Here is a 26,285-nt window from a genome sequence, read left to right as displayed (position 1 = left end):
ACGTTGAGTTTTCGAGTTCTTAAAACTCAAAGTAGTTCTCATTTGAAATCTCCCATTATATATATATATATATATGATTTTGATCAAATACAAATGAAAATAACGTGCTAATTGTGAGAATCAAGTAGAGAAAATATAAACACAAGTAGAGTAATTATATAATTACATTATAGAGTAATTACATAATTACTCTACTTGTATTTATAATTACTCTGCTTGATTCTCACAATTAGCACATTAATTTCATTTACACGTTAACTTTCCCATATATATATATATATATATATATATTAAAAGAGAGAAATATGTAAAAAAAATACCCTAGTACACATAAAGGTACAATAGTCATTTATTAAGCTAGTTTTAATGAAACAAGTAAACATGTAATATACATGTTTTTAATAAGAGAAAATATGTAATATACATGTTTTTAATAAGAGAAAATATATAATTTAAGTTTTAGCCTTGGAAAATATATAATTAAAAAGGTTAATGAGGAGAAATATGTAAACACCCAACGATCATTTATTTGGATGTTTTCATTGAATGTTAACGAAATCAACCGCCTTGTTTCAAAGTTTAGTCTTTCAGTCCAAGCTTAAACGTAGTTTAAGTTACGGCTCACCAAAATTTCTGTGCTGTACGTTTGAAAAAGTACTACTTATTCGAGATGTGTAGCACCTTTAGAATCATCAAGCACAAGTGAAAGATTTTCCATTTCCTAGTTTGTTGGTTAATTTGGAGTGGCACATTCAAACAAGTACTAGATTTACAATCTACACATATTTTTACAGCTCATCGAGTTCATCTTCATCTCTACGCGGTTGTTTCAGTTTGTGGAAAATATCATCTAGAGAATCAGAAGAACCATGCAATTGAGTGTACTTGTTCTTCGATAGTAAGTTTGCCTTCAAATGTTGAAGCCCTGATAACCAGGTGGAGGGTATTAAAGATGAAGATGGCGGGCCATCAGTGGCGGTGCTACTAGACCAAGATTCATCAGAATCAAGCAAGGAGACTTTAGCTGCAGCAATATTAGTATTTGAAGCTCGTTGGGCCCTGATAGCAGCATATTTGCTACTGATGGCTTCACTGCTCCTGCTATATCTCCTACCGTTGTCTCTTTGGCTGCTTGTTGGCTTCATTTTAACGCCCTGTAGGGGCGGATTGGTAATTTTAACAGTCATTATGTCACTGCTTGTGTTAAAAATAACCAAAAAAATTTTAAATTCTTACTGTACTAATGTCTACCGTCTCTATGTCACTGCTTGTATCATTAAAATTTGTTGCTAGTGGAACTACTTCACCAATGGTGTGACCTTGTTCAAGCGAAGAGCGTTCTACATAAGCAAACAAATAATACAAGTTATATACAAGAAAACCATTTTGTTTTATTGAATTACCTTTTTTCAGAATAAGCAGTCCTGATGGATCAACACCATCAAGATTATCTTCTGCTTCATTTTGAGACACAATTCTCTTCCAGAATCCACTAACTTTAAGTATCCTGTGAAAGAAACCGGTTGCAACTAGGAGAGTGTAAACAACCATTATTAGTGGGTAGATTTTGTTGAATCCTTTCCCGAAGAAAGGGACCGCCTTGTCGATATTTCCCATCCGCTGCATTGCAAGTATGTACGTTAGAAGTGTATTTCCTTAAGGAAAATAATAATAATTTAAAAAGTATATACCTTTTCAAAAATAGTCTTCTTATCCCCATCTAGACTTATGAGATTTAGAAAATTAAAGGAAACTGGAGGTGCATAACGCGCAACCATTCTGAGACAGATTGAATCAAAATTATTGGAAAAAATACGTTTAAAGAACATATATGTAATTTCAGATTACCCTCATATTTAAGTAACAAAAAATTATAATATCAAATATGCTCATTTTTAACTTATGGAATTTATACCCTTCTCTTAAAACTGTTAGGGTGTGAGAATTTGGAGTTAAGAAATTAGGGTATAATGTACTGTAAATTGTCGTCATCATCATCGTACTCAGTTTATCCCACCAATAACAAAGCTATGGTAGGGTCTGAGGGGAGGGAGGGTAAGATGTAGACAGCCTTACCTCTACCCCGTAGGAATAGAGAGGCTGCTTTCGTGAGACCCCCGGCTTAAATACTATAAATTGTATATAATGAAATAAGTAAATATGAAATTTTAAGTATTTGAAGGGGCTTATTTGATATTAACTAGGCCTAGCAAACTTTTTTTTTTTTTTTTGGGGGGGGGGGGGTGGGGGGTGGAGGTTCGGGTTACGGGTCAGAACAGGTTTTAGGCAAAATAAGTTCTGGTTAAAAACGGTTTATAAGCGAAACGAGTTTGGATCAATGCAGTTATATAGGCAGTTTCAAAAATAAGATCTAATTTGGTTCGGGTCAAACAGATTATGGCCAAAATGGAGTCAGGTTTAAATGAATCATGTTTTTAAAGTACCAAATTAGTTTCTTTTCGTTAAATAAAAATCAAACAATTTAAGAAAGTGAAGACATGCCATGGTCATAAGTGGTGCTAACCCAAATGAGCCATATATAATTTAGTCTTTCCCAAATTAACACGTTATTTGAACAATGGGTCATGACTGCCACCAATACTACTAACTTTTTTGAGTGGGTAAATATGATATTATACAAGTTTTCAGGGGCATATATATGAAATTACCCAAAAAATAAAAGAACGTAAATCTTACGAGCATATCATGAGCAAGCTCACAGAACTTGTGTGCCTTGGTGTAAATGAGAAGAATGTCATCATGCCAATTTTGAACAATGAGTAGTATGAACAAATGCACATGTACAAAAGTGGGACAAATGCAACAACCTGCATTCCAAAGAAAATTAATAAAATACACAACAAAGAACTAGAAAGCTTCATCAAGAGAAATGAATGTTTACCTGCACAAGCATCTCTTGTGTTGCTAGAGAGTTTATTAAAATAGAAAAAACGGACAAATCAACACCACTTGGCAAGAGAGTCGCCTCTGCCAAAAGAATTGCAGCCGACATGCAACCAAGGAGGATGGCAAAGAGTTTTTTGAGCTGCCTCCAAATAATGCATCGCCATATTAGTTCTACAAACAAACCATCCACCATGAACAAATTAAAGTATTTTACTTCAAATATATTATACATACGCATATACATATATATGTGTGTGTGTGTGTTTTAGAATTAAGAACGAAAAAGAGATGGTCACTGGACCGCATAAGTACCCATTGTATCAAGATAGCTTCCCAATGTACCACTTCTTTCAGGTCTGAAGCTTGAAACAAATTTCCTGCAATATATTATATATTATCACCAAGATGCTTACATTGTGGTGACAAAACAAGCATCAGAAGTCAAATAATTTTGAGAAAATTCAGACAGATCCAAGCATAATTCAATTTCATACCTAACTCTGTCTGTTCTAGCTATATGAGAAAGTCATCTGAATAATGATTTGGGTAAAAGTTGGTCAGATTTTTGTGCTTTTGTATTATATTAAAAAAAAAAACTTTCAAATGAATCCCTTTAAGTTCTACTTTATTAATTGATAACAATCATACGGTACAAACAATTATGCTGTAAAGCTAAACTAGATGCCTAAAAGAAACCAAGAGATTAAAACAAGTGACGATATTCACCTGAAATATTTAGGCCATGTGTATGTGGCCTATCAAGCAAGCAATGATTTTTAAGATTACAAATGTACCGTAGTTGATTTTCTTACGATTTATGGTGTGAGAGATAAGTTTTAAATTTATATAACTTACAAAAGCATGAAGTACATATTAATCAGAAGCCGATGATCTAAGTCAAAAGATTATAAGTATATGAGTAAAGTGCCAAAATCGTCCTTGAGGTTTGATTAATTATGCGATATTCGTCCAAAAATTTTAGTTTTTGCAACTGGGCCATCATGGTTTTCTATTGCCAATTACGTCCAAATCACTAACTCCGTTTATTTTCAATGTTAATTAAGGGGCATTTCTGTATTTTAACATATTTATTAACTTTTGCTTTATTTTTAACTCAATAAACAAATTAACAAACACAAACACATCTTCTGTCTTTTTCTTCAACCAAATCCCACCATCACCAATCATCCACTACCAAGAAAATAAATCCTTTTCCTTCCCCTTTACCACCTTCGATGATCGATCAACATGTTGGCTTCGTAGGCCTTGTTGGCCCGGTTTATTATATGAAGTCAAAAGAGGAGACGGGTGTGGGCGGTCGGGCCCAAGCCCGGCCCGGTTTAGATTTCTTGCATAATAATTTACTAACCCTAGTTCAGTCTCTATATAAACAACATTATGTACTTGCAATATTTGGTCACTCAATAAAGATATACCTAGTTGCCACCCGTGGACGTAGGTCAGTTTAGACCGAACCACGTAAAATCCTCGTGTTCGTTTATTGCTTTCGTGTCGTGTTCAGTTTCGTGTGTGCGTTTAATCCTAACAAGTGGTATCAAGAGCTTAGGTTCGGATCACGAGAAGAACATGTTGAACCTGTTGCGCTCGCCGTCGCCACCAGTAGCTGCCGTTCAAGTTTTGTTGACCGTCGGTAGGTTCCGATTGCCGCGTATTAGGAAAGGGTGATCGTCAGATAGGGTTCCGCCATACCCAGTCGTCGACGATCCGTGGCTTATTTCAGGTTCTGTCCTTTTTATTTTGTTGAAAGCTATTAAATAATTGCATCACCACTGGTTTATCACTGCCGCAAGAGAAGACCTCGACAAGGGAATTGATTTCCCATTTTGTTGGAAACCTAGAGTTTGTTCTCTTTTGGACCACGTAAATAAATTGGGCAGGAGCTCATTTGTTTTATATTGTGGGCCTATAAACTCTTCTTCAACCAAATTGTTATTCCCTTTGGGCCATAAATTAAGGTGGTAAGCCCAACTAATTTGCTTAATTTGTGTGGGCCAAATTCTTGAGCAGTTTGACCGGATATATTTGGGTTTGAGTCGAGATCATAATTTGCAAAGTACGAGCCAAGAACAATTGAATCGAGATTCTATTTTTCGTTGAAGAACAGTTTCAAATCAGAATAAATTTAAAGAAACCGGGAACCAGTGCTAACCGCGTTTGTCAGGTTTTATCGTTTCAGTTTAAAATTTCAGTTTCTGATTTACAGTTCGTATTTCCGCTGCGGTTTAAATAGGTTGATTTTTTAACAGAGTTCAGTAGAACAGTCGTTAAGTTCAGGCTCGTGTTGCTGTGTCTGTCTCTGTTTTTTTTTTTATCCAATTTTTCGTTTTAGTCATTGTTATGGCAGAAGACGGAAAGGTTTCGATACAGAAGTTTGACGGACAGAAGTTCGGTTGGTGGAAGATGCAGATTGAGGCACTACTTTGTCAGAAAGACTTGGATGTAGTACTTGAGGATGAAAAACCAGAAAAGTTGTCAGAAGCAGATTGGAAGAAGTTAGACAAGAAAGCTAGGGCTTGTATTACATTGTCGTTGTCGGAAGATGTGGCGTTTAACGTCATGAAAGAAACCACAGCCCGTGGTATGATGGACGCACTATCCAACATGTATGAGAAGCCTTCGGCAGCGAATAAGGTCTATCTTATCAGAGAGCTAGTGACAACTCGAATGAAAGAGGGTGAGTCAGTTACAACTCATATCAATAATCTTAATTCGATCTTGTCCCGCTTAGTGTCAGATGACATTAAGTTTGATGATGAAGTTCAAGGCCTCTTGTTATTATCCTCTTTGCCCGACAGTTGGTCGCAAACAGTGACTGCAGTTTGTAGTTCGTCTACAAATATTACTTTCGATGGGATTCGAGATCTGATTATGGGAGAAGATTCAAGACGCAGAAGTTCAGGTGAATCATCAGGCAATATGCTAGTCACAGAAGGTAGAGGTAGGGGAAAACAGCGAGGCAGTGGGAGCAGGAAGAGGAGTCAGTCTAAGACTCGTAAGGATATTGAATGTTGGGGTTGTAAAGAGAAAGGACACTTCAGGAATCAGTGTCCGAATGGTAAGAAAGAGGTGAACGTTACAGAAGACGACACAGATGACGGGGTCAGTAGTGATGAGGCTTTGGTTTGTAGTGTTGAGAGTAGCGTTGATGCTTGGGTGATGGATTCTGGTGCATCGTTTCATGCCACTCACTGTAGTGAAACGATGAAGAATCTTAAATTTGGGGATTTTGGAAAGGTTCGACTAGCGAATGATGATATTTTAGAGGTTACGGGTATGGGAGACGTTGATTTGATAACTTCAGCCGGTACTTCTTGGACTTTGAAAGACGTGAGGGTTATTCCAAGTTTGAAGAAACGTTTGATTTCAGTTGGGCAGTTGGATGACCAGGGGCACGATGTTAAGTTCGGGAATGGGCAGTGGAAAGTAGTCAAAGGGAATCTCGTGGTTGCTCGTGGCAAGAAAATGGGTTCGTTGTATATGGTCGATATGTCACCGAAAGGAGTGGATCCAGTTTTGGTGAAAGACAAAATCCGGTTCACAGAATCTCGTGGGCAGAAGAAGGTTCGTTTTGCAAGTAACAAACCCAGAGCCAAAGTGAAGATTCAGGATGAACGAGCTAGGAAGGTTAAATCAGTTGGGGGACATCGTGACAGTGGGAACACAGGTCGTGTTTCAGTTACAGTTCCAGGACGACAGTGGATTAAGAAAACCAGTATTCCAGCTGTAAAAGTCTCTCCTATGAATTACTTGCTGAATATGGAGAGTGTTTGTTCTCAGGTTATCTCAGGATCCGGTAGTTCGTTACAGTGGGAGCCGGTAGGGACAGAGAACAGGTCAGGGGCAGTTTCAGCCATGACTGACGTGTTGGAGCTCCGGGGAGCTTCAACGGGCCTTTAGGTTAATTGATGAGAAGGCGGTGGCAACTAGAAGAAGTTTAATGTTCAGATTACAGAAGTATAATCAGGAGTGCAGACGAGAGTACTCAAGGCCTCCGAGTGGGAGATTGTTGGGTTCGTAGGCCTTGTTGGCCCGGTTTATTATATGAAGTCAAAAGAGGAGACGGGTGTGGGCGGTCGGGCCCAAGCCCGGCCCGGTTTAGATTTCTTGCATAATAATTTACTAACCCTAGTTCAGTCTCTATATAAACAACATTATGTACTTGTAATATTTGGTCACTCAATAAAGATATACCTAGTTGCCACCCGTGGACGTAGGTCAGTTTAGACCGAACCACGTTAAATCCTCGTGTTCGTTTATTGCTTTCGTGTCGTGTTCAGTTTCGTGTGTGCGTTTAATCCTAACACAACACTCTCCAACCAATTTCCAAAAATCAAATCCACATACCCCATCTCTGATTTGGATCTAGATTGGTTGCAGGTTGGGTCGCCGGAGAACCCGATTTGTAACACTGATAATAGAAAGTCTAAGGTGAATTGTACAGCGGAGTAAACAACGTCGCTTCAATACTTAATATCGACGGTGGTTCAGACGGACAATGAAGTTATTTCAGTGGCGTATATCGACGGAGAAAGTGGTTGACGTCGGTGAGTAGAGCCAGAATGAGTTGAAGAAGCTCCGGCGGCCGGAATAGAAAACGGAGATGATGTCAGCAATGTGTCACGTGAATTTGGAGATGTTAGACCAGACAATGTCGTCAGAGCAGAGGCATTGTAGGTGGGATGATACGGCGACAGTGGTGGAGGAGAGCAACGCCCCGTCGAGCGGCGTAAGGTGTTGTGATTTGGGGGGAAATCATAGCGTCGGAATGTGAATTTAGGGCGGCAACTTGGAGTTGAAAAATCCGGAGATGGAGGCATGCCATGGTGTCCATTCTTCTAGTAAAGTGTATTTTATTAGGTTTTATTTATTGTCTTTATATTTAAACTATATAAAAATACAAATTTACCCTTGACTAACGTAAAAAAACTAACATGGTTAGTAATTTGGGCGTAATTGGTAAGAAATGGAAAACCTTAAGGACAATTTTAGCACTTTACTCTAAATATATAGACCCCGTCTATTTTACCACCAGACAAAACGCACAACCAATTTAAAACGGAAAAAGAAGAAAATATTGTATTAAGTTTAAAAACGCACCACCCATTTTCATTGCATTGTTCATAATTCTTTACTGTGTCTTCTAACTTGAGGGCTTCCATGACATATGTCAAATACTCACTGCAAGAACAGAATAAGACAATAAACCTATCAAATGTAATTAACATGTATATGACAAGCAAACTAAACACTAGCAATTCAGTAAATAATAAAATATGAATTGAATAGATAGTAAGCAATAATATAGAAAAAAAAAGGGCTTTATGATGCTATGTAGGGGAAATTTCTGAAGTTGCAAATGAAATATAATTAAATTGTAAGTCTACCTTTTATATCTATAGTATTCCTCACGAGCTACCCTTAACCGGCGCCTTAATGTTGCCATAGATTTTTCATCTGCGTCATAATTCATATCATTTTCACCTAAGCGACCTCCTTGCGGTTTGAAAGATGGATCTTCACGCAACTAAAAGAAGAGAATATAAACCATTCAAGAAAGAACCATCAGACGATGACAGTTACATAAAAAGCGTATAATTACCATTTGATTTTTCATATTATCAATAATATCCATGTAGGGCCTAAAGGGATCACGCTTGGACATTTGTTTGGATGTTGCCTCAGCCACCTGATAAACTATAGAAAGTCAATGACAAGATATTGAGGAAAAAAAGTAAGGAAATACTTACAACTATGACATGTGATAACTCTTGATGAGCCTCGTCAAGCTTTGAAGCCATTTTGGCAATTTTATGTGAAAGAAGCTTTTGGCGAGTGGCCCAGTCAGCATTCTTCCAAATTGATTTAGGAATCTCAGTCAAACCAAAACCAAGAAGGAATACACCTGTGACGAGTCCAAAAGTATTTGAGCAAGCCATGGCTAGACCAACTACACCTCCAGTCCTGTAAATGCAAAATAAAAGTAAATAAGTGTTAAGATGTAAATGAATATTTATTTAATAGAATAAAAGGAAGGAAAGGAACCAGGTGTTTTGCATCATGATGAGCAAAATAAGTCCAAGGAGTCCAACAAATCCCAGTATTAGATAGAAGACCAAGTTGACATGGATGCTAGTCTTGAATCTTTCTGTGACTGAAAAATCTCCAGCGTCTTCATATCCCTGAATCAGAGGAACAACTAGCCTGCTCAGACAAAACCAATTGTTATAGATTTGAAAATGATGAGGTAGCGTAGAAATATATATAAAAAGATGAAGAAGAAGAAGAAGAAAATGGTACCAAGTAAGCAAGAAAGTACTCCAATATGACCAGCTCCAAAAGAAAGAGATCCCTCCGTTGTCATGACCTATAATTGCCTGAGAGTGAAAGAAAAGTACCACCCTTAATATGTAACTTACTTAGCTTCCAAATTGTGATTGATGAATTAATAATTTCATTTCATTTGACCTCTAGACTAGGGTTAGGGTTAGGTTAGGTTATTATAATCAGCAAGCAAGCAAGCAAGGAGAAGAATTACAGAATAAATGTCTGGAGGGACTAGGATGATGATGGAGATGGAGCAGAACCAGGTGTAGCCGACGGTCAAGAGGACGTATCTGGGAACATCCGGACCCGCGAAGTAGTTGAGGGTCAACACAACCATCCCCAGGGTTAACGGAAGCGACATCACATAGAACAACCACATTTCATTTCACTTATTCAACATTGGATTGCTCATCATGACACATCCAATATAACATTAGTTTGGGGGAAAAGCTAACTTAATGAAAAATAACGAGTTTTTTATATAAAGGTTTCCAAAAAAAAATATTGAAAAATTTTTCTTTTTTTTATTCTTGAGTTTTTTCATTAAAAGAAAAGAAAGAGAATGAAAAAAAAAGTTATGGCTTTTTTCCTCCAAAACTTTCCGGCCAAATATGGCCTGATTCGGAAAGAAAGTTTATAGTCATGTACAATATTACTAATTTAGTCTATCCTTTTATTCATATCTAACTCAATAATGAAGACATAATTGTAAAGTTACAAATTTTTTTTCTATTTTCTCTTTGATATCTAACTCAAGAATGTAATTAACACTTTCTTTTATTTTATTTTATTTTAGCTCGAGAATGTGTTTTAAATATATAATTTCTTTTCCTTTTTGTCCCTATCCAATCTTATCATTTATTTTCCTTATATTTTAAACTTGATAATGCAGTGTTAATGTTCATGATCTTAAAAAGTAAATCAAATACTTCAACAAAGTTCAAGTAAAATAAAATAAATCAGAACATAAAAAACTTATTTTGAATTCAAAATGCAACAAAAGATATGATGTTGGACTAGTAATTTGTTTGAGTGTTCCTCATTTATTGATGATTTGAGAAAGTAATCACTCTTTTGATATAATGCTACTCTTGTCAGAGTTTACACACTAACATAGTACTGTATTTGTGTAAGTTCACTATTTTGGCATGCTGTATTGAAGAAACTGGTAGCTAATCTAGTCAGGAGATGCATTAGCGACCTTACCGTTTAAGTAAGCAATTAGTGAAGAAAAATCTCGATTAAATGATCGGAAAGACGACTAGAGTGAATTGGTTAACATCACCTGAACCTCTATAAATCAGTTGCGCCGTCAATAAATTACTTGTTGCGTCGTCAATAAATTACTTGAGTTATAGAAAGAGTTTACAAGTTAATTACCTTTCTTATAACATCAACAACGTTTATTATACTAGAAGCAACTCTTTTGTATCTTTTACTGTGAGAAAAATTTTGGTATGTAACGTCAAATCTATTAATCATACTATATGTTAATTTAAATCTTTATGAAAGACAAAAAAGTGAATAATTTAAAGGAACTTTTCTTAATAACAAAAGTTTTAATCAACTGAAGTTAAAAAAAAAAAAAAAAAAAAGCGAGTGGTAAAGTTTTCCTACTAACAAAACTGAAGCGACCTAAATGATAATTTAATTCCACATAATGGTTTTCACATGATCAATTTGATGTGATAAGGTATCAAGAAGAAAACCAATAACTAAGAGAAGTAGTTTGGGATTCATCCCAACAACAAGGCTGAAAGTATTTCTCCCATGGTCTTGTCCGATGATTCACCTTCGTTTTCGACTTCGACACCCGACTCCAGCACAGCAGCATCAAGTACTAGTTTCCTTTTTGCAATCTCATACACATTCTCATCAACCGTGTCCTTTGTTACCAACCTTGAAAAACAATATATCGCGTATGAGGTTTTAGATCATAGCATAAACGACTATAGTTTATGAACCCGACGCATAATAATGGCACAAGCTTTCGCAGGTCCTTTTAGACTAATGTTCTGCTATACTCTTTTGCATATTGGCACTCCAAAATTACAAATTTAGCACCAGAATTACAAATGTATATAAAATAATAATAATAATAAGTATAATAATATTTAAAGAGTATACCATACCAAACTAATTCAAGTTAGACAAAAAGGATTTTAATAATCCAACTAATAATCCATAATGACAATATTGTCAATAACATTCTTAACTTTTGCTTTAGTTGTAAAGGGCAATCTACGTAGCTTAGCCATCATAGATTTACGATTTACACACGATTTTTAGCTTGTAAGTTTCCTCATTTCGTTCATAAACATCATTGTGAGCGAAATCGTGTGTAATCAATCAAGTGTAAATCTATGATGATTATGTTACTGGAAATGCCTTGACGATGAAAGTGGAAGTTATGTGTGTTATTGGTCAAACCTCAAACTGACAATATAGGTTATTATCAGCCAATGAGTTATAGTTTGGATTATTAAAATCCAATTTGACATTATGTTAAAACATAAAACACATTTAAAACAAAATACTCAATAATAATAAACAAGTCAACCCGCAAACCCGTCATGTAGACTCGGACACAGCCATAACAAAACATGATCATGAGTTTCACAGAAAACTGACTGACACCCGTTTAAACTAAGCCCAAACCCGCGAATTTCGTGTAGCGTTTGTGTTCGTATCAGAAACTCACATCCTAGTTAAGTAAAAGATTTGACTGGAAGTTTTGTCACATATAAGGTAGGAAGAGAGAGATGAACCTGTAAATAGTAACAGGCTTGGTTTGACCAATGCGATGACAACGGTCTTCGGCTTGACGGTCAATTTGGGGGTTAAAATCCATGTCATGTATGATGACTGTATCAGCTCCAGTTAAATTCAGACCCTGTCCTCCAGCTCTTGTTGACAGCAAGCATGCATTTATAGACATATCATTATTAAACGTGTCCACAATTGTTTGCCTTTCTGTTACTTGAGTACTGGCGTAAGAAAATAATAAAAGTTATATTATTACAATGACAATCTCGGTTGTTTAGTTAAAGCAAATTATTAGGATACAACGATACCTGCCATCAAGACGTCTGTATGTAACGCCAATTACATCCAGAGCCCACTCTAAGATGTCAAGCATTGAAGTCCACTGGCTAAAGATAAGAACCCGATGCCCACCATGCACAAGTGTAGGGAGAATACCAGCCAAAGCCTGCACACATTTGAATTAATTTTCTTTTCTCTAAGAGGAAAATAATTAGTTTGCTTGAATATCTTATCATATACCCGGCACTTTGCAGACATCAGAACATGCTCATCTGAAAGATTTTCTGAATTACCATCACCATAGTAAAGTAACATCTGTCAGATAACAAAACAACAAATGAAGACGTGCTCCCAAAACAAATAACTACAATAACTATCTTGTATAATAAACGAGCAAGTGCCAAAGCTTCATCGAGTTCCATGAACCAAAACAAGTTATTATTTATATAATTTACAAATTACAAAATAGATATTAAATATTTACTTTCTTTTTCAACGACAAACTATACTACTAAAGTATACCATTTTTCCTAAACTAACGTCATGCCAAAGAGTTGAACCTGGGACCTCCCACCAAGTGGCATTATTACTTAATAAAAATAAAAAATTATATTATCCATATTATAACTAAAATTCTAAACAAACAATTACACGTCTAAACAAAAAAGTAAAACAATAGATGAGACGAGCTCAAGCCCACTTAAGTTAAACATGACGAGCTCAAACTTATTCCTTTATAAGAATCGAATAAGAAAGGACATTTTAGTTTCCCTTTCAATAACCAGCTTTGTTGTAGTTTATATGGAATTGATAATTTGACCCCAGTGGAAGTAACCAAATAAAAAAAAGCAGACTATGCAATCATCCAAAGATTAAAATTCGATAATTGCTTATTCAAGTAGCAAAAACTAGTTACAAAAAGCAGATCCATAAAGTATAACTTTCCACTTAAGCACAAGTATTTTTGTCAGTCGTTCTTATGGCAATACCAGTGTGGTGCAATATGTGCATTGCTGCAAGGGGCATACCAACTTCTACATCCATCTTTAATGAATCAGGAAAAATGAAAGCTACAAAACCTTTTTAAAAAGTTAAAAAAAAATGAACTCTTAAAAACCTCAAAGAAAATCATACAATTAATTCTAGAAAACATTGCTACATACATAAATGTTATAAAAAAGAATAAACAGCCATTTTCATCCGTGTTGTGTGGTCAGTTTTGCTAGTTCTGTCCAAAAACATAGTTTTTGCCACTTTCATCCTTATGATTTCATTTTCTTGCCATTTCGGTCAAAATCGCTAACAATGTTAGTAATATTCTGTTGAATGAGGGGCATTTATGTTTTTAAATTTCAAACCCTATTATTATATTATATATTATATAATGAAACACTACATAAATAATATATATTAATCCTCTCCATCACCGGTTACCACTCACAATCATCAACCTCCTCTGTCATGCATCAAACGCCATCGACACCTACATTAACCGCCCCTTCTCTGTTGTATTTCTCCTGAATTGCCGAATGGACACCGGTTAATCACCTACATTAACTGCCCCTTCTCTTCGATTTCATCGATCGGAACTTAAAACTATCACACCTAGGTCAAGTTTGAATTCGGAATGGTTCAGATCTCGACGCCCCTTTCTTCCAGCCATGCCTTAAATTCACCGATTCATCTTCAAATACATCTCCCCAAATCTGGGTTTATTGCGGACACAGTTTCCCTAATTTTGGTGTCTGCAACTACGATGCTTCAGGTCAAGTGACGCAGTGTCGGTGTTTGTAGAATTTAAGGTTATGGTGGTAGCGATTTTGGATATGTTACGAACAAGTGATCGTGAAGAACCGATTGTGGTGGTAATGTGGTACTTGGTAGCCAGCAAGCGATTGGTGAAGACAAAGTCGTTGGCGTAGGTGATGGTGGTGGTCAGAACTGGGTAAAATGAAGATGTGTCTCTGGTTGAATTAACTCTTTGGTTGAATTGAATCAGGTGGGGGCAACAATGTCTGTAGTTTGGTGTGTGTTTGGTGAAATGAAATAGATTATATATGCTTAGTCGGAATTTTTATATGAGGGTATTTTGGTCATTTGTGTTAACAGAATAATACTAATGGTGTTAGCTATTTGGACCGAAATGGCAAAAAATAAAACCGTGAGGACAGAAGTGGTGCAAAAAAATTTTGGATGGAAATGGCAAAACTGACCAAACCACAGGGAAGGAAATTGCAGTTTACTCAATAAAAAAAAAAGATAACACTTCTTTTTAATCAACATGCAATTAATGTGACATGGCCCATCTAGAGCTTTGTAAAATTGACCAAAACTTGGATGCTTACTTGAATAAACACCATAACTTCTAGGATATTACGCCCTGCTTGCGGTGCGCGCATATAATGTACATATGTGTGAACCCTCGGGTGGGCAAAAGTAAAATTGCACTAATTTTGACGTTATTTTACTAATCTCGTGAAAATAACGTTAAAAGTGGCGGAAGGTTAATCAGACATCATGTGGTGGCGTTGATAGCCGAAAGACAAGGGCACATGCACCGATCAGCCGGTGTCCCGATGATTGAGTGCTATGTGCCTTATGTCCAAGGCTTGATGCAAAACTACTATCGAGCCGGGGGTCTCACCGGAAGCAGCCTCTCTATCCCTATGGGATAGAGATAAGGCTGTCTACATCTTATCCTCCTCAGACCCTACCATAGCATTGCTATTGGTGGGATATACTGAGTACGATGATGATGATGATGATGATGAACTTCTAGGATATTACTTGTATTAGAGACTTAGCTAGGCATGATAGCTAAACCTGATATATATTCTAACACTCCCTCTCAAGCTAGAGAGTATATATTAAATGCCCCAAGTGTGTTACATCGATATTCAACTTATTTCAACCTAGAGACCAAGGTTGCAAAAGTCGCTAGACGGACCCTAGGCGGTCGACTGGGGAGTTGGGTGTACTCGGGGAGTACTTGGACATGGTAAATATAAAGAAAATAAATTTTTGAATATTATATATGTGTCAAGTATCATTATTTTACTAATATTTATAACAAAATATGTAAATATCAATATAAATAGAAGAAATACACAATTAATTATTCTAAGAATTACTAATCATTAATTAAAAAAAATGATATTTGTTCTTTAATATTATAGAAATAAGAATTATGTTTTATTTTGAAGTAAAAATCGGCTCAAGTCAACGGACAAAATGTGATTCTGGATGAGATTGACCATCTTTGATCGATTCTTAGTAACTAGGCGGAGTTAAAGAAACTCCCCTCGGCGACGCACCTTGTAGCGAGTACTCGGGGAGTACTTGGCCTTGTAAACCTACTTTTACAACATTGCTAGAGACCTCTTAAGAGATTTTGTAAACACATCCATTCGTTGATCATTAGACTTGTCAAACTCAGTCACAATGATCCAATCAGTAAAGCTTTTCCCGGACAAGTGACAAATCAATTTCAATGTGCCGTGTCCTCTCATGGAATACTAGGTTAGAGGCAATATAAAGCTTCATTGTCACATATGAGCTTCAATGGGGAACTCTTGCAAAACTTTAATTCATTGAGACGATTCTACAAGACAATGTACACGTATATATAAGAACCCTAACGCCACCACATAACTTTTTTCTGACCACCTTCTCGCTCACTCTTCAGATCTAGTCAGCATTGCTTCTTCCTGGCAAAACCACCCACCTAAACACTCTACATACAAAATCGTCAGCTTTGATTAATTAAAGTTTCACAAGATTTCCCCAACGAAGCTCATATGTAACAATAAAGCTACATTACCTATTGTCTCTAACCATGCACTCCATGAAATGACAAAGCACATTGAATTTGACTGTCACTTTGTCCCGGAAAAGCTTATTGATGGGATCATTCTGACCAAGTATCAGACCGGTAGTTATATTAGTAATAGTGCTATAGTATAGGGACTAGTATTGTAATTTGGTACTTGGTAGTATACACAAAACCACCTTATGTCGCCCTACATCATAACACTATTATAACAGAAATCATATTCGTATCGTGGGAATAACCAATCATCTTCACCCGTTCCATTATTACACCAGCATTTCCATAATCTCATGAATCCAAGGGTGGTTGTCCCGTGTGTCTGGCTACAAACTACACCATCAGCTTCAATAATGCTACAACTGAGCATTTTAACAACGCGGATTTCAATAATGGTCTCGCGTATTCCCACCACGTGGTCCCAACAACCTTTTGGCACGTATATATTTGATAAAAGAACACAAAAACCGTTGGGGTTGGAACACTCAGGACCATCGATGAAAACTGCGTTGTTAAAAGTTAAAACGCCGGTTGTATTAAATAATGTAAAAAGCTGGTAGCATTTTATATATACGCTCTAGCTTGAGAGGGAGTGTTAGTATAAAAATTAGAGTTAGCCGTCAGGCCTATTAGCTAAGTCTGTTAGGGTTCTTAAAACTATATCAATACATTGTATTCATAACGGTATCAATAGATTATCTCTTTTGCCTTCACAACTTCTATAGCAAAAAAACTCTAAAAGATTATGAGATTAGGTGATGTAAAAGACAAAAGTACAATGAAACAAGTAGAAAAATTATAGAAAGGTAGCATTAGCACCCAGACTAGATGGGCTAATAATATTAGAATATATAAAAGCTAAAGGCCGTACCTGAAACACATGTCAGTGAGAAAACAAAAAAAAAGAAAGAAAGAAACTATTAAGCAAGTGATATAATTACCCGGTGAATAGAAAAGTCGTTGTAACTCTTAAGCTCCTCAATTACTCTGTCCAAAGTACATTCATCACCAAAAACACCTTTGGGATGCAACATTTTAGCAAACCGAACAACATCCTTATCTGTGTATATGCGTCTCACCAGTAATGGATGATTAGCAATCTGGCAGAAAAGTTACATGGTTTCAAAAAGTATAACGTTAATATAGCAATTTTACAGAAAATAAGCCACAGATGTAGAAACCTTTCTGAACTGAACAAAATAGTTTGAAATCTGACGACGAGGAAGATTAGCAGACTTGGCCATACGAGCACTTGCAGCTGCACGGTAGTCCTGAATGGCTTCTTGATAAGCGTTTCTTTGTTCTGGTTCCATGTGAACATATTCAACCTACCATAAAACATTATTAAAAAATAAATACTTCAAAGGTTTTATATGAAGGAAAGGGATAATAAATAATATAGCATACCCTTTGAACCTTTGCAACTAACTGTTGCATAACGTCTGATTTTAAGCGTCTTAGAATAAATGGACCCAAGATTGACTTCATCCGAATAATCAACTCTGTATCTTCTGCATTTAACAGCTTTTTCAAATCAACATCTTCTGTTTCAAATAAATCAGGCATCATAAACTCCAACAATGACCATAGCTCCTGCAATTAAACAATAATTCAACAAACCAAGAGACAAAACTTTGTTATTATCTTATGTAAAAACTGTCAAAATAAAGCATACATGTAGATCATTTTGTAATGGAGTCCCTGTAAGCATTAAACGCTGGTTAGCGTTTCTGGCAACCGACATTAAGTTTTTCCATCTGTAACTGTTCTTATCCTTTAAAGCATGAGCCTCATCCATCAAAACACAACTCCATTTCCAACGCTTCAGGACTTTGCGATCATCTTTCTGTTGTGCGCTGTACACAGAAACTTAGAAACAAAAACAAAAAGTTTAAACCAGAAATAAATGAGAACACTGCTAACCTGTGTCGTTCAAAAAGTGAGTAGCATACGAGGATGACATTAAATGGTGGTGGCATTCTACTTTTGGATAGAGAGTTTAAGTGTTTAGAATGAGCTGATCTGGCAGCTCCATGGTATTGAAGAACGGTAAATGAAGGGCACCATTTTTTAAGTTCACGTTCCCAGTTTTCCAAAACAGAAGCAGGACAAACAATCAAATGAGGTCCCGGATCATCTTCCAGGTGGTTCAGCAGGGTAAGGTATGTTATTGCCTAATTACAGATCAAAATAACATTAACTCTAAAGCAGATTATTTTGGCTTTCACAAACAAAACTCCACATGAGCGTACCTGAATAGTCTTACCAAGTCCCATCTCATCAGCCAATATTGCTGCAGCATAAAATCAAGAAACAAAAAGGTTATGCAAACTTGCCTTAACAAAAAACAATGGTCTGGAAAGCGATATACAAGTATACAACTAGATGTTTTATAATAAAAGTATCATGATACACTAACACATTGCTATTAAATGTTGTAATAAAAGTGCCTGTTGTGAAAAAGAAGCACGATGGCACCAGAACTAGGAGGTTGTGTGTACTAGATTAATGAGACGAAACAAAATTAAAATAAAAAAAATCATGTTTTTTATTACTCATCCCATATTTAAAAAACACATAGGTTGTCCATTACTGGAAACATGCCATTCCAAATATACTTAATTAATTATAGTAACTTAGTAATATGTTGGTAAGGTTGGTCCTGGTCCGCAGTTTGGTGACTTTGGTCTACTTATAAAATATTGTTTGTAAATCAAAAACGTCTATTCAACAATGTGAAGTCAAATATTGCATTTCTCATGGAAGTAAAATACTAGTCTTTCATTTTAAATTATGCAACTTTCATAGCTAGCAATAAAAGTAGAATGAAAAACATATTAACAGCCAACAGTAGGCAAATGAAAAAAATAAAAGAAAGGGAATACATTATATATATACAAATCTATAGATGCTCACTCATTATATGCTGGCATAAAACAAGACATGAGACCGAGAACAACTAAAGCTTGATCAACTCGGCTGTAATGTCTTTAATAACTCAGTCAGAGTAGGTTCATTGTACTGAACCTAACCAATCGAATAGAAACTTCACAAACTGGCATTCCTCATCTAATAAAAGAAACTTCATGTATACTTAAAATATATAACTCATGTGGGCATACAAGATAGCTGACAACCGTTAATGGCACAACAAGCAAATTCTGCAACGAGGTGGCACACGGCATACCGAGAAAAGGGTCTACAGATTTCCACCACTTCAACTAGAGTGCATAGAAGTTTTATAATTATATAAATAAAAGCATGTCCCCTAATCCTCGTTCTACTGACTAACATGAAGGCTCTCCTAAACACGACAGATGTTGGGATTCATTACCTCCAGCTAAAGTTTATGAATAAAATCATAGGCTACCTTAATCAAATCTTAAAAGTTGGTGACATTCGTACAAAGTTCATAGACAACTTATAGATAAACAAGATTTAATAGAATATCTTGCAGGCCTTGAAACTTATGGCTTATAATAAGCATTCTAATCTGAATGTTTTCAAAACCAATACCAGCTACTGAAATTTTTGCCCTTATGTACAGCCTCAGATACTTGTCCATAGATTGTGCAGATAAACATCAACAAAATACAAGGTAGCAAGCGTCGCTAGGCAGACCCTAGGTAGCCAATTGCGGAGTTGAGAGTACTCGTAGTACTCAGAAAGTACTCGGACATGATAAATATAAATAAAAATCATTTTTGGAAATTATACATGTTAAAACAAGCATAATTCACATCAAAAAGGCAGCCTAGCTGACTTTTGACAGCATAGCCAGACTTTTGACCGACTTTTAGAGAACCCTAGCCCGACTAGCCTGAGTTTTGACCTCCTAGCCCAACTTTCGACCGCCTCCCTTAAAGAAAGTCTCCAAGGTAGGGGGCCGAGGGCCAACTAGTTGGCCTTGAAATCCGACTTGTACAACACTGATGACATACACATGTAGCTTTGATTCCTTTGAAAGCATCAATTTAGTTTATGGTAATCCATTCCCATTCCCAATCCCAGGTCCTTAACTCTTCATTATGGTATTTGTGGATGTAACATACTACTAGCTCTACTAAAAACAAACTAAACCTTATGTCTAATTTGGGCAGGCAATAGAAGAAATTTCCAGCATAAGACACAAGATATGAAGAAAGAGGAGGTTACCTCCTGCAACTTTCTTCCTGTACAAAAGCATGAGGAAATTGACTCCAACAAGCTGGTACGGTTTCAGAAGCGGTTGGAATCCTGAATCACCACCAGCTCCACATGCTTCGCATATATCATCCTAACAACAGCAAACATTAAAAAAATTACAATAATCAATAATAACCTAAGTTACAAATGAAAGAAACAAACTAACATGAGTGACGATTCTAACGGTGGAAGCATCAACTTCGGCGTAGCGATCATCACAAACACTAACAGCAGAATTCGAAGAAGACGAGCCGTAGAGCTCACTGCGTAACTCAGCCGATATCCTAGCACATTTCTGCAACGCTTTTCCAACAACATCATCATCTTCAGTCACTTGTTGATCATCATCCTGGGCGTTGAAATCGTCGTCGTCGTCGTCATCGTCGATGACAAACCTCCTTCCACGGCTAGCGACTGTGGTGGACGGAGGCTCGGCGAAGTCATCGTCCTCGAGAACCTCAGGCTTAGGGTGGTTGATGATTTCAACAGAGGAGTCGGATGAGTAGTCGGGGCGTTTGGAAGTGAAAGCGAAGGACTCGATTGGTGGTTTGGGGAGTACTCGAGAGGAGTCAAAGTGGTGGTTTGACCATTCGTCGTCGGATATTTCGATTGACTCAAACCCTCGCTTCATCGGAAGGAAGAAGAAGAAGAAGAAGAAGAAGAAGAAGAGTGAGTGAGTTGTTAGGTTAGTACGGAAATGGCGTTGTGTTGCGTTTGATTTGTCTCCCCTCACGGAAGGGAAAACGTCACCAGATCTTTCTACTTAACATAGCACCGAGCGGTAATCAAGAAAAATGGTAATGGAACTTTAACCACATATAGGTGTTAAAACAAGTGTGAAAGTTAAAGTCTAGTCGCCTACGTTACGTTACGTTACGTTACGTTACGTGATAGTGTTAAACACTTGCAGCCTAAACAATCTTCTTTTTCTAGATAAACATACCTGTGCATGCTAATTTTGAACACGATCATGACAAGAAAATTTTAACAAGTTAAAAGAGAGTTAACTATTGTTTACTTGAATGAACGAACATGAACACATGTTTTATTCATTCATTTATCTTTGTGAGCATACATTTACGTTCGTTTATTTACATACGTCTAAATTTAATAAATGCATAAGTAGTTATATTAATATGAATATAAATATTAATACATACGGATAGTGTTAGTGCATTTTGTGGCCGTCGCTATGCAATTCAGACAGCTCGGCGAAGTTTGCATTAGGGCGATATTACTAGAGGCCCAAGCCCTAGCCCGGTGACGTTATTATTATATATATGTGTGTGTTATGTTTAGGGTTTCTTGGAAGTGGTTCAGCTATTCAATTCACACGAAAGAAGCAAATAGGGCTAGTTTTGTGGGCAGACCTGAGGTAGAGCTCACCTTGGGTCGGCAATAAGATGTATTCTCTTGTCACATTCCATTAAGTGATTTGCGGAAGCGTAAAATAGTAATGTAACAGACACAACTGGTATCAAATACATTGTTTATAAAGAAACATTATTAACTAATTTACAATATTTTACATTGTTCTAACATCTTTTACAAACTAGGTGATAGGGTTTGGATATTGTAGAAACCAAGTGTTTGGTAGGAAAGATGAGAAATAATCCTGTCCATTCATTATTAGATCTAAGGGATATGATTTTTCCAAGCAACATAATATGTTTTTATTGTTTAAACGGTTGATTAAAGGGTAAGAAGGTAAAAGTGCTGGCTATTTAGAAAAGGAGATTGCTTAAAAGGGGCCTGGTTGTTCTCTTCAACAAATAGTCGTACTAACCAAATTGTTCTCTCCCAAATTGAACTCACCTCTGACTAACCAAATTGAAGATAAATGATGCAATTGAAGAGCATCAACAGGATTTCAAGTGGTAATTGTCTCATTTTTTTAATGATTAAGGTAAAAAAAACCTAAAATTCTTGGTCGGTTTTGTCAGATGCCATGTATTCTAGGTTAATTAAGAAATCTGATGCCATACAGGCTTAATGTAACTTTAACTTTATTTATTTATTTATTTATTTTTACAAAAATCGTAGTTCAATTGCTAGTTTTTGTGATGTACATGCGGTTGGTGTGTTGTTTTTACCTGGTTAAACCAACACCATGGTTGCTGTTGGGTTGTTTGTGTTATCGTAGGTATAGATATATGGGTTGTTATTTGTGTTGGTGTGCAGAATAGGTGTTGTTATCCTTTTGTGGTTTTGTTGTGTTTAGGGACCGTGTTGGTTTGCCTGTGTTGTTTGGTTGGCGGTATTGTTTAATGGTGGGGGTAGTAGGTATCTAAATAGGTTATGCTGGTTATGAAGTAGTTAGTTTATGTAGGTTTGACCTGTGTTGTTAACAAGTATATGTTGGTTGAAGTATGTGTTTGGTCAGTGTTGGCAACCAATATAAGCAGTTGTGCTGGTATGTTATAACTTGGTTGTGTTGGTTTGCTATCAGGGGTTGGGTTGATGAATCTATATGTTGCTAATGCTATCAACACGTACATGTGCTTGGGTTTTGTTAGTGGTGTTGTTTATCTTATGTTTTTGTTAGTAACGATGTATAGTTTTGTATGTGTTCTTTGGAACATAACTGCTTATTAAATGCTTGTAAGTTTAAAGTTGTAAGGCAGCGTTTATAAAGTGTGTAATTTGAAATATTATGAGGTGCTATTGATATTATTAATGGTGACGTTCTAGACATATGTGATGGAGTTCTAAAAGTTCGTTTTTTTTAATGTGTTTATTGGGAAATTGATGTTGTATGACTCATACTTTAAAATGGAAGTAGTAACTGATGGTGAATGATTATTATAGGAATTAAATAAAATCCATTTATACAATAGGACCATAATGCCCTTTTCTATTTAATTATTATTTTTTATTTTCTTTCTTCTGATTGGTTCTTACAATTCTCATCAAAAAAATACTTTCTATTTGATCCTTACTCCTAGGTGATATAATCAAAACTAGTTCTTCAACTACCTCACTTCTAACTCAAATGCTTGTACCAGTTTACATATCATCGATCAAATCCAAACATATATCACATAAGCACTTTACTCCATTTTTCTGAAACCTGAAAGCATGTTAAAAACGGGTCAACTACGAATAGTTGGCGAGTTTCATAAGTTTTAACGAAATTAGTTCTGCGAACCACACAGTCATAGTTTGTATGTATGCGCGTATGTAAGAAAATGTATTTATGTTTGTATATGTACATCTGTGTCTTTGTATGTACACATGTATGTGCATAAATTTATGATAAAAGTTTGGAATTACGATAAAATCGTGACTGTTCGTTCGTACTACGTGCCTTCATTTTCCACGTAAAACCAACCACTGTGGCTTCCCTTCCGCCCACAACGATTCTACTTATGGTCAACCATTACACAGAATTTATATATGTATATATATATATATATATATCTAGTATTTCCTACGCTCTAGTATTTCCTATGCCTAACCACATAGCATGCATATAAACATATATATAAATACACACACACATACATGTATAGTATATCTCACGTATCATCAATCACTGTGGCTCCCCTTCCACCCACAGTATGCATAATCACATTATTTTATTGTTATTCATGCCATAATCAAATTAGTTTGTTTAGTTGCAGCAGAACTTGGCTCATAGGCCATACTCAACTTTAGTTTGTTAAGTTGCAGCAGAACTTGGCTCATAGGCCATACTCAACTTTAGTTTGTTAAGTTACAGCAGAACTTGGCTCATAGGCCATACTCAACTTTAGTTTGTTAAGTTGCAGCAGAACTTGACTCATAGGCCATACTCAACTTTAGTTTGTTACTATTGTGGCCCCCTTTCCTCCCACAATAGCCCCATGATCATCACAGACCACGTTATCCTCGTGGCCATTACAGACCACGTTGTTTCCCAAATTAGTTATGTTTAACATTATATAACGTGTTTATATAAACATGTTGTCACGTGTAATTTCATTATGTTTTGTCATTCGTACTATTTCCACTTAATATATCAATCAACGATAATAATCACCTTTCATCAGCATGTAGTCGATCATTATGTTTTTAGGGACTTTTCATATATAAATGTTTAGATAATGTATAAACATGCTTTTCACTCCAAAAGTTCGTAAAATAGTTTAAAGAGTGGGGTCATGAAACTTATGGTTCTGTAGGCACTCAGTGTGAGGTCAGCTCGGGGTTTGTTTCCTTGCTATCACTTAATCTCTATAGTCAATATTATAGTAATATTAATATTTTAATATTATTATAATCTTTTTACTAAGCTGGGCTGTATAGCTAGTCCGGGTGTGGCTGTAACACCCAGAAAGTGTCAATAGGCTTAGATTGTGATGTTGTTTAATGTCTAATGTTTAAAATCGAACTTGGCTCAGTTTCCCTATTTCACCAGCTGGGCCAAGTTGATCGTTTACGCGTTTGGAAAACAGTAATGGGGATGTAAACTTAGGTAAATGTGTTGGTTGATAAAATGATTAAGTTATAAAGAAAGATCACAATTTAGGGGCCTGGATTCGATACGGGGCTCGTTTCCGTTTATTCATTTTGGTTTGGAGAAAAACGCGCACAATTCACCCAAATTGTCCAGATTTCTCACAAAAATTTCTTTTTTACTCAATTAGTCCATAAATATGGTTTTTGATCACTCTTGATGTTCTGATATTCCAACAGGTTCGTTAATCACGAACTCGTCGGTTTTTATCAGAATTGAATTTGTTTAATCTTCATATTAGCACAATTAATTGTCCGTTAATTGTTAAATCATGAGAATTTATCCACTTATCAACTCAAATATGTAGATTTTTATAAAAATATTTCTGGAATTATTTACTGATTTATAAATTTATAAAAAATCATTTTATATGCTATATTTAGCCCAAAAATCATCTGTTTATACCAAACGATTTCCAAAAAATCCGCCAAAATTTCTGAGTGATCAGAATACCTCCCAAAACATCCTGGAAAAATTCCAAAAGCTAACAATCATGCCGAATACCATTTTCGAGCAAAAAATGAGTATAAAAATCCGAATAAACGCGAATGCACAAAACATACTTATGATTTTCCAAATGACCCCAAATTTCATATGTGATCATATTATAGCAAATCTGAGTTCACCACTAAATTTCATAATTTTTCAAGCATTTTGGGTATTTTTCCCAAATAAACGTCCCAATTCGGTAATAAATTCGACAAATATTATCGGATGGTCGAAAAATTACCAAATTTGGACAGGGACTCAATGATATGGTCCATGATGTCCCTGCAAAATTTTATGACCTAAATGCACATCAAAACCTTAACCTAAACAGCCCGTAATCGAGTGAATCGGTATTACCTTTGCGGTTTTGGTTTGTTTTCGCTTTATTAATAAAGTTTCCGGGTTCTTGTGCTTCTATGTAAGCTAGGTACTGGTCCTATATCACAAACCAAGCATGTATCATTAAGAGACCAGCTGTGAAAGTTAGGGTTTCGGTTAGGGTTCTAAACCAAACTTTTAAACCGTAAAAACGTCATTTAGACCATCTAATCCGTGTTTATGGCCAAAAAAGATTATGATTCTGATTTCTAACCAGGTTTACCATCAAAATATATTTTTGGATGATTTAAAGAGTTTTACATGGTTAACTATGATTTTTACTAATCAAATCATTGTCTTTGTGCTTAAACCATGTTTAATCAAGTGTTAAATGATCAAAGTAGCTAATTTACCTTAGGGTTTTGTGATGTAAATGAAAGAGCAGCTTGTTTACTACCAGATTTTGAAGATGAACTTGCAAAAATATCTAATGTGAACTATACAAAATAAAGAAGCTTACGGGGGGTTACCCCTTGCGGCCGCCCCTATGGGGGGTCCCCCTTGGGGCCCACTTTTGTCCATTCTTACCTCATTTTGCGTGCCGTGAGTGAAATATCGAGCCAAATTTATTTCAGGTTTGGTTTTTGGCGCGAAAAATATATCTGGTACTAC

At 36.1% G+C, this 26,285-nt stretch overlaps 2 protein-coding genes across 2 annotated transcripts; both read right to left on the bottom strand.

The window, feature by feature from the left end:
* Positions 1–729: 729 nt before the first annotated feature.
* Positions 730–9,631, bottom strand: LOC143608524 (uncharacterized). The gene is made up of 14 exons (XM_077083541.1): positions 9,464–9,631; positions 9,226–9,302; positions 8,971–9,129; positions 8,676–8,889; positions 8,528–8,614; positions 8,313–8,452; positions 8,026–8,106; positions 3,220–3,284; positions 2,903–3,078; positions 2,698–2,828; positions 1,692–1,779; positions 1,404–1,620; positions 1,252–1,340; positions 730–1,154 (listed from the first exon to the last, which is right to left on the bottom strand). The coding sequence occupies exons 1-14, from the start codon at positions 9,629–9,631 to the stop codon at positions 789–791; spliced, it is 2,058 nt and encodes a 685-aa protein (XP_076939656.1). The 3' UTR covers positions 730–788.
* Positions 9,632–10,913: 1,282 nt separating this feature from the next.
* LOC143608519 (protein CHROMATIN REMODELING 19-like) lies at positions 10,914–20,950 on the bottom strand. Its single transcript, XM_077083537.1, has 12 exons — positions 20,475–20,950; positions 20,279–20,399; positions 18,376–18,416; positions 18,047–18,297; positions 17,799–17,979; positions 17,531–17,716; positions 17,305–17,451; positions 17,065–17,223; positions 12,538–12,612; positions 12,327–12,463; positions 12,021–12,239; positions 10,914–11,151 (listed from the first exon to the last, which is right to left on the bottom strand). Exons 1-12 carry the CDS (start codon positions 20,937–20,939, stop codon positions 10,989–10,991), a joined length of 2,145 nt encoding a protein of 714 aa, XP_076939652.1. The 5' UTR covers positions 20,940–20,950; the 3' UTR covers positions 10,914–10,988.
* Positions 20,951–26,285: the final 5,335 nt, after the last annotated feature.

Source organism: Bidens hawaiensis, unplaced genomic scaffold (assembly GCF_021521415.1).
Source record: "Bidens hawaiensis isolate Kalapana, Puna unplaced genomic scaffold, B.hawaiensis_p1.1 tig00002153_1, whole genome shotgun sequence".
Taxonomy (NCBI): Eukaryota; Viridiplantae; Streptophyta; class Magnoliopsida; order Asterales; family Asteraceae; genus Bidens; species Bidens hawaiensis.
This window is presented reverse-complemented; position numbering and strand designations above follow the sequence as displayed.

Bases quoted from the DNA above. Each gene is read 5' to 3' on its own strand.
- LOC143608519 (XM_077083537.1), bottom strand. From the start codon at position 20,939: ATGAAGCGAGGGTTTGAGTCAATCGAAATATCCGACGACGAATGGTCA. The intron at 20,400-20,474 runs GTTAGTTTGTTT...TGCTGTTGTTAG, and splicing joins CCGTTAGAATCGTCACTCAT to GATGATATATGCGAAGCATG. The intron at 18,417-20,278 runs GTAACCTCCTCT...TTTATGCTGCAG, and splicing joins CAGGAAGAAAGTTGCAGGAG to CAATATTGGCTGATGAGATG.
- LOC143608524 (XM_077083541.1), bottom strand. From the start codon at position 9,631: ATGTGGTTGTTCTATGTGATGTCGCTTCCGTTAACCCTGGGGATGGTT. The intron at 9,130-9,225 runs GTACCATTTTCT...TTGTCTGAGCAG, and splicing joins AGTACTTTCTTGCTTACTTG to GCTAGTTGTTCCTCTGATTC. The intron at 3,285-8,025 runs GTGCGTTTTTAA...AATATATTGCAG, and splicing joins CAATGCAATGAAAATGGGTG to GAAATTTGTTTCAAGCTTCA.